This window comes from Nicotiana tomentosiformis, chromosome 12 (genome assembly GCF_000390325.3).
Source record: "Nicotiana tomentosiformis chromosome 12, ASM39032v3, whole genome shotgun sequence".
NCBI lineage: Eukaryota > Viridiplantae > Streptophyta > Magnoliopsida > Solanales > Solanaceae > Nicotiana > Nicotiana tomentosiformis.
The window spans coordinates 122,578,107-122,586,067 of NC_090823.1; the positions used below are offsets into that span (position 1 = coordinate 122,578,107).

Sequence of the window (7,961 nt, forward strand, 5' to 3'; positions counted from 1 at the left end):
CAGAATTTTATTAATGTAAAGCATGAAAATGAGAGAGCTAGGAATTCTAACATGCTGTCTACTTAGGTTATGCTTTCCAGGTTACTACATAAAGCCAAAAGAGAAAAGACACTATTCTGCTTGTGTCCTAAAAAACATCTCAGAATCGAACCATATAAACCACCTAATACAAGCTGAAAGGTATTTTGCTGAGCACAAAAAACAATATGTAAAAGAAGAAAAAGAAATAAGATATGCACCAGCCGGGAATCGAACCCGGGTCTGTACCGTGGCAGGGTACTATTCTACCACTAGACCACTGGTGCTTGGTTGAGAGTTAACCTCATACTATATATAATTCTCCTCTTTGGAAAGGAGATGGAAAGGAAAAAGCTTTGAAAATGACATAATTTAAGCTCTATGCAGTGGCGAAGCCACATGCTTCATCAAAAAATTGTACTATGTATATAGATAAAATATTACATTTTAGAGGTATATAAAACATATTGAACACCCTTTGTCGGGAATATTTTTTCACTTCTTTCAAATTTGAATACCCTTGAAAAAATTCTTAGTTTCGCCATTGGTAGTGCGGTTCTATCAATCTCTTTCTTTCTCCTCATTCTCGTAGTATAGGGACTTCAATGCTTCCCATTAACGAATAATGTGGAAATTGATCTTCTAGTCCGTCAACAATGGCAAAAAGAACTTATTATTGGTGGTGATCAATAGAAACAGCTGGACGTAGCATTCACTAATCTCAAATTTATTGTATATTTTGTTAAGGCTCTTTATTTGACGTCGATCAAGAAATAGAGCAAGTAAAATAGGCCACGACGATCGAAACGACGCAAAACATCCAGATCCGTGTCGAATAGTATAGCATTGGTAGGCTAAAAATGTAATGAGTTCGGTTTCAAAATGAGACGGTCTTAACAATTAAACAAAATTTAACATATATACCCTAGTAAGATAAAAAATTTTACACTGTGACTCACTGAGTGTAATCCAACCTATTGTAGCAAATTATCTACTTTATTTTCCAAATGAATATTTTCACGTGTCATGAATAATTACTTTACTTGTCTTCTAAGTGACCTGATAATATAAAAATTATTTGACGTTGTTATTATATAGTAGTTAAACTCCACAAGATGTCATTATATATTGTCATTTTCGCCTACTAACCAAGTCACTTGATATTACATGTTTTTCTTCGCCAAATTTTGTATTCATTTCTAATTTATGAATTGAGATTATATGTAATGCAATTGAAGGCCTTTCATACAATATATTAAAGATAAACACTCGTAATAATAGCAAAGACAACAGATAATATGGAAAGTTTGATTTCTCGAAAAAGAGTACACAGACACACTCAACACACACTACTGAAGACAAAGGACGAAAGGGAAAAAAAAAGAAGCAAATAACATAAAGCAAAACTAAAACAAAATCTTTAACTTTAGCCCATGTTTATTAACCTGCTGATACATAGGCCATATTCATGTGGTAATTTCTCTGTTTCTGCACTCAAATAGTCAAGTGCCTTAGACCAAGCTGGCCTTGCCAAGATATCAGCACACCAATCACTAACATGAGGTCTACAATCAAACAAACTCTTAACTTTAGTCCCCATCAAATAGTTTACAACAGGTATATGGTGCAAATCTGCTAGTGTGAAACTTTCTCCACCCAAATATTTTGACTCCTTAAGTCTTGATTCGTACACATCAAGAACTTTGCCAAGTTTTTCTTCATTCTCTGTCACTGCTGCTTCATCTGTCGCCACGCCAAAGAATAATGGCTTAAGAGCTATCTCAAAGGATAGATTGAAACCTGGTGTGTCAAATTTTGTTGATTCTACTTCCATCCATACATACATGATTGCCATTTCCTTAGGATCATTGGGTAGAAGTTTATTCCCTTTGTCTGCATATGTGTGTGCTATGTATTGTGTAATGGCCCTTGACTCTGCATTTTTAGATATCAATATTGATAAATCTATATATAATAAAAGCAGAGGCAAAATCACATTATTAAGACAATTGGTATAACCATAAAAGGCCAAGTGGCATTATTAAGACAAAATAAACTACCTTTTTAACTAAAAAAAATCTTTTTAAATTTTGAATTAATTGGTTACTTTATTTGAATTAATAAATATAGATATCTTACAATTAGCTATATTTAAAAAAAACGAAAATATAAAAAAATAACTACTCATTCAAATTGGGGAGTAGTTTCAAGTTAGAGTGGTTATTTTAAAATTTAAAAACGAAAAATAAGAAAAATTTAAATTAGTTACAATAAAAAAACGAAAATATTAATAATAATAATAAAAAAACTACCTATTCAAGTTGGGGAATAGTTTTGGTTATTCCCTTTCTAATTAAAAACCTTTGAATTTTAAATTTTGAATTAATTGGTTACACTATTTAAATTAATAAATAAAGATATCTTATAATTAGCTATAATAAAAAAATAAAAATAAAAAAGGAAAAAAAAACTACCCATTCAAGTTGGGGAGTAATTTCAAGTTGAAGTTTTACAAATATTTTAAAATTAAAAAAAAAGGAAAAAAAGAAAAACAATTAGCTATAATAAAAAAATGGAAATATATATAATAAAAAAATGAAAATAAACTACCCATCAATTTGGGGAGTAGTTTCAAGTTGAAGCTTTACAAATATTTTAAAATATATATATAAAATTAGCTATAATAAAAAAATGAAAATATATAATAAACATTATCCATTCAAATTGTGGAGTAGTTTCAAGTTGGAGTTTTAGAATTATTTTAAAATAAAAAAATAAAGAAACATTCAATTCAAATGATAAATACAAAAATATAAAGATACTATTAGGATATTATATATATATATATATATATATATATATATATATATATATATATATATATAAATTCATCTCTTTATACTTTTGATGAATCCAAAAGTATAATTTAGTAAAAAAAAATACATTATTTAAATTTTTAATAAACTACAAAATTTGAAAACTAATCAAATAAGTATTACAGTAGAAAGGAATGTACGAAAAGAGGGGGTAGAGATAATTTTATGATATTTATATTTTAAATTAGTTAAAAAATAAAAGATAAATAAATAACACTCAAGAGAATTATCAATAGTACTGAGTACTTACTAATTCAATAATAAAAATAAAAGGATCAAACAATTATCCATTCAAATTGTGCAGTAGTTTCAAGTAGGAGTTTTAGAATTATTTTAAAATAAAAAAATAAAAAAACTTTCATTTGATATATAAGCTATATTCGATTTATATACTATATATACATCTTAAGATATATATATATATATATATATATATATATATATATATATATATATATATATATATATATATATATATATCATCTCCCTATACTTTTGATGAATTCAAAATTATAATTTAGTAAAAAAATATTACATTATTTAAATTTTTAATAAACTACAAAATTTAAAAACTAATCAAATAAGTATTACAGCAGAAAGGAACGTACGAAAAGATGGGGTAGAGATAATTTTATGATATTTATATTTTAAATTAGTTAAAAAAAATAAAAGATAAATAAATAACACTCAAGAGAATTATTAATAGTACTAAGTACTTGCTAATTCAATAATAAAAATAAAAGGATCAAACAATTTATTTGATTACAATATGATGTGTATCCTTTAATTTTGTATAGATTGTGCTATATTTTTGTACACTATATTAAATAATAAAATACAACTAATATTTATTAAGTTAATATGATATATTAGATCATAATTTTATAAGATTAATATTCTGTCAAATTATCCGCGCGCGGGTTCTTATACTAGTCAAAAAAGAATTTAAAATGATGGGTGCGATTGTGTGCAGGAGAGGCAGAATTTAGGGTGAGTTTTGTGGACACAGATGCAATGTAGTTTCAACGAGTTCAACCTAAACCAAATATATTTTGTACGGAGAACAAATATATATATACAAAATTACAAAATTGTCGACAGATACTAAGCTAAGAACATAAATATTGACCCATCAAATTTCAAATTAGGGTCCACTTCTGGTTCTTTGAGTTCATTTCAATCTATTACTTTCAGCTTTTATGTGTGCATAGATAAAAGTCATTTAAAAAGTATATACATATAATAAAATTATGCTTATTCTATCATTGTGTAGCAAAGGAAAGTTAACTTACCAAAAAGCTTGAGATCTCCATCTTCGAATGCTGGAACTTGACCAAATGGCTGCATGAACCAGAGAAATTTAATTAAGTTGGTAATCTGATCAGATTTAGGCTGTCGACATACAATTACATCCAATTTTTGACTCGACTCACACACAACAACAACAAAAAAAACTCTACTAAAATTTCACAAGTGGGGTCTGGGGAAGATAATGTATACACAGACCTTACCCCTACCTTGAGGGTAGAGAGTCTGTCTCCGATAAACTCTCGACTCAAGGAAAGATGAAAAGAAAGCAGTAACAACAAGCACTAATAACCTCAAGATAATTAGAAAATAAATGGAATTATCAACATGTAGTAATAGAGATCTCACACACACATATGCATATGAAATAATTTAAAACACTGTGAATATATAAAATTGAATTCACCACCAACGAGTGTGATAGAATGGTAAAAGTTCGTTCACTCTTAATCAGATGTTTCAGGCTTAAGTCTTGCGAATGGAGTCACGATAAGGACATGAAAAAGGTACTAGCTAGGTTTAAGGTGTACATACATTGAGGGAAATGAGAGGTTCCTTCTTGTGATCACCAGCAGGCAAATTAACATGAACAAGCTCAAAATCAAGCTCCTTCTCTTTGAGGCACGCTATCACTTTCAACACCGCCGGTGACTGGACTGGACCATGAACCTTTATTACCATTATATAATATTGTTAGAGAAAATTTGCTGAATAATTGTGTTACAAATATGAAAGGACAAGTAGAAGGCAGGTGTTATATATAGGTGTAATATATGCACCTCATATTAGTGCTTAGGTGGTTTGGTTTGAGTCGATTTTTAAAAAAATTTAAAAAAGACCAAATTAACATTGTTGAATCAATAAACCAAATCAAATTAGCCTTTTTTTTTAATATACTTTTTCTGGTCTTTTTTCTAATTATACACATACACTCACATCTCATATACTTAAAAGTTTACTAGGATAATTGATGTAGAAAATAAAAGATTAGTAAAGTGCACTTTAGCAAATATTTTCAAAATAAACTGTTACAATATTACATCCAATGTAGGGTGAGGAAATTTATTAAGAGGAGCCGCATAACTAGAATGTTGCTTGTTTCGAGGAGAAAATGCACAGATAGCCAACTTTGGATTTAACCCTATCTAAGGCATATTCGTAGTTTATAAAATTTTATAAGTTTAGTCATTTCACAAACCAATTTGAGGCATACATGACTAAAGTTGCAAAAACCGGCTTTTGAAGTTACTAAAAAAAAAAAAAAAAGTTACAAATTTTACGTGAAGTTTGGCATATTGCTTGTGCAAGCAAACTTCAAATACTAGTATTATTTTTTGTCTGAACTTCAGACTTACGCGACTAAAATTTTGGTTGGCTCAAGCCGAACTTCAAATATCTATGCCTATATATTAGTTTACCAGCAAAAGAGTCTCTAAAAACAAAGAGCACACCAACTTCATTACATTAGACATTAGCAGTTAACGTTAATACGATACATGAAGTAAACATACCAACTTCATTACAAGAACGAAGACCAATCTTATCCACAAAATTAATTCTCCATATTGCTTATAACCTAAGTCCGTAATCTTTAAAAAACAGCAACTGACGACTACGTGCTCGCAATTACTGGATATATAATTGGGATACTAATTGCTTTGAAGAATTCAAACCACGTCTAAAATATGCTTCCCCACCCATTATGATTCCTAAGAATTTCTGTCCTAAGCAAAGCATTGGAATATTGATAAAATATTAAAAAATTTAATCATTTATATCTATATTAAAAACACGAAAGTCCTTAACGAAATGTCGTTTGCCTTTTTTATTCTTTAAAAATTAATTTTTGCACTAGACAAAATAGTCATTTAAATTATTTTTCTAATATTTAGGACTTGAAAATTAATTACTATATTTTATGTATTAAATCCTTCCTTATTTAAACTAGGTAGACAATCCTAATATTTAGTACTTTAAAATCAATTAAACTTTTACCTTATATCAATCACTTAAAAAAATAAAATACCAACATAACATACTTTTACCACGTTTTCTCCCATATCCTTTCATTAACAAGGGATACATTACCTATTATATATTTCCTTAATTCTACAATATTAATTAAATACTACTATCAATGAATTAATATTTACCTAGAATAGATGATTGTAAAACTAACGGTTTTTTCCCCATTTATTAATAAACAAAAACTGCCGTCCTTGGAATATGTGTCAAGTACTATAAGAAATAATTTATTGAGTAGTCAATTAATTGTTTTTTAATATTTAACAGTTTAAATGAATTAAAATTTTATGCATTAAAATCTTTCTTATTTGAATTAGGTAGAAAGTACTACAAAACCTTTAAAAATATTAAAAGTTTACTGCATGTAAATCTTACACTTAAAAATCGATAATATATTAAAAGTACAAAGTCCCTTGCAAAATGTGTTTGTTTCTTTTTATCCTTTTAAAATTAGAGCTTACACTAGACCAAAAAAATTATTTAATTAATTCCCTAAGGTTTAGGACCTTTAAATTAATTAATATTTTTAAGAATTTAAAATCAACAATTATACGTTGATTTAATTGTCCAACAAAAATACATCAAGTACCATATTCTATTTATCAATGCCATATAACCATATTCTATTTACCAACGCCATATCATTTAAGACAAGATAATTGAATTATGTTGTCTTTTAATTTTGATACAAAGCTGGAAAGGTTCTTGAGTCTATATGACCGAATATTATGTACCTTGGTTACAAAAAATAAATTTTATCACCAATTAATATCATTTTATAAAGATCTAAGAAAATTTGTTTAAAAAACATCTTCCTGAATACTGGCCTAGTTAGGTGACTAGAGTTTTATGAAAAATTGCATTATTTAGTCCATTAGAATTTCAAGAAATATATATTTGGGGATGTAGTGACGCATTTATCGGATAAACAATCAGGTAAAATATTTATATCCAGTAGTTAAGGTTTATAATATTTTGATAAAATAACAATTTTGACAAATTGTGAGCTAATATAATACTATCATTGGTCTAATTGATAGTCAAAATTTGTATTACTTGTATTACAAAGAGATGTTAGACCATATACAACAACATGGCATATTTATATCTTATTTATATTATAATTACAAATATTATATAACTAATTCAACTAAATTCATCATCTCTATATGTTAAGAAGATATTGTTTCAATGTATACACCAATTTATTTTTCTTGTATATATTTTATACTGATTGATGCGAAATACACGTGCAACGCACGCACACTAAAGCTAGTATTGTTAATCATATGAAGAAGCAACAACTATTAGATCATTTGAAATTTAATTACATATAACTATTTATAAAAGGAAAATTAGTAACCAGAAATAATAGTGTAAAAGTTATTTAAACTGTTATAAAGTTAAATGCAAAAAAATAAAAGGAATGGTTGGTTGACTTTCAAGTCAATCAGAAGACGCATTAAATAAACTTCCATTAAACAGGTTTGCAAAGTTAACGAGAAAGTTCCTACTTACTTATTTTAAAGCATAAGCTAAAAAAGGCAATATTTAGGTCTACTCTTTTTCCTAATTAGAGGCTTAACTAATGGACAATAAAAAGGAAAAGAAAAAAGAAAAAATCAAGGAAGATCAACGATTTCTAGGTCTGCTTTTTGATAAAAAAAAATTTTTTATTGAAAATCTTATTTCTTAGCATGTGAAGAAGAAAGCATACACTTTATGCTAAAAAAT

The 7,961-nt window shown here is 27.6% G+C and overlaps 1 protein-coding gene and 1 non-coding gene across 2 annotated transcripts; both read right to left on the reverse strand.

Annotated features, from left to right (window-relative positions):
• Positions 1-234: 234 nt before the first annotated feature.
• On the reverse strand, positions 235-305 carry TRNAG-GCC (transfer RNA glycine (anticodon GCC)). The gene has a single exon. It is a non-coding gene; the product is annotated as a tRNA-Gly (tRNA).
• A 1,002-nt stretch (positions 306-1,307) lies between these two features.
• LOC104118853 (glutathione S-transferase-like) lies at positions 1,308-4,983 on the reverse strand. Its single transcript, XM_009630230.4, has 3 exons — positions 4,737-4,983; positions 4,187-4,235; positions 1,308-1,953 (listed from the first exon to the last, which is right to left on the reverse strand). The coding sequence occupies exons 1-3, from the start codon at positions 4,881-4,883 to the stop codon at positions 1,445-1,447; spliced, it is 705 nt and encodes a 234-aa protein (XP_009628525.1). The 5' UTR covers positions 4,884-4,983; the 3' UTR covers positions 1,308-1,444.
• Positions 4,984-7,961: the final 2,978 nt, after the last annotated feature.

Bases quoted from the DNA above. Each gene is read 5' to 3' on its own strand.
- LOC104118853 (XM_009630230.4), bottom strand. From the start codon at position 4,883: ATGGTAATAAAGGTTCATGGTCCAGTCCAGTCACCGGCGGTGTTGAAA. The intron at 4,236-4,736 runs GTATGTACACCT...TGGTTCATGCAG, and splicing joins AACCTCTCATTTCCCTCAAT to CCATTTGGTCAAGTTCCAGC. The intron at 1,954-4,186 runs GTAAGTTAACTT...CTAAAAATGCAG, and splicing joins TGGAGATCTCAAGCTTTTTG to AGTCAAGGGCCATTACACAA.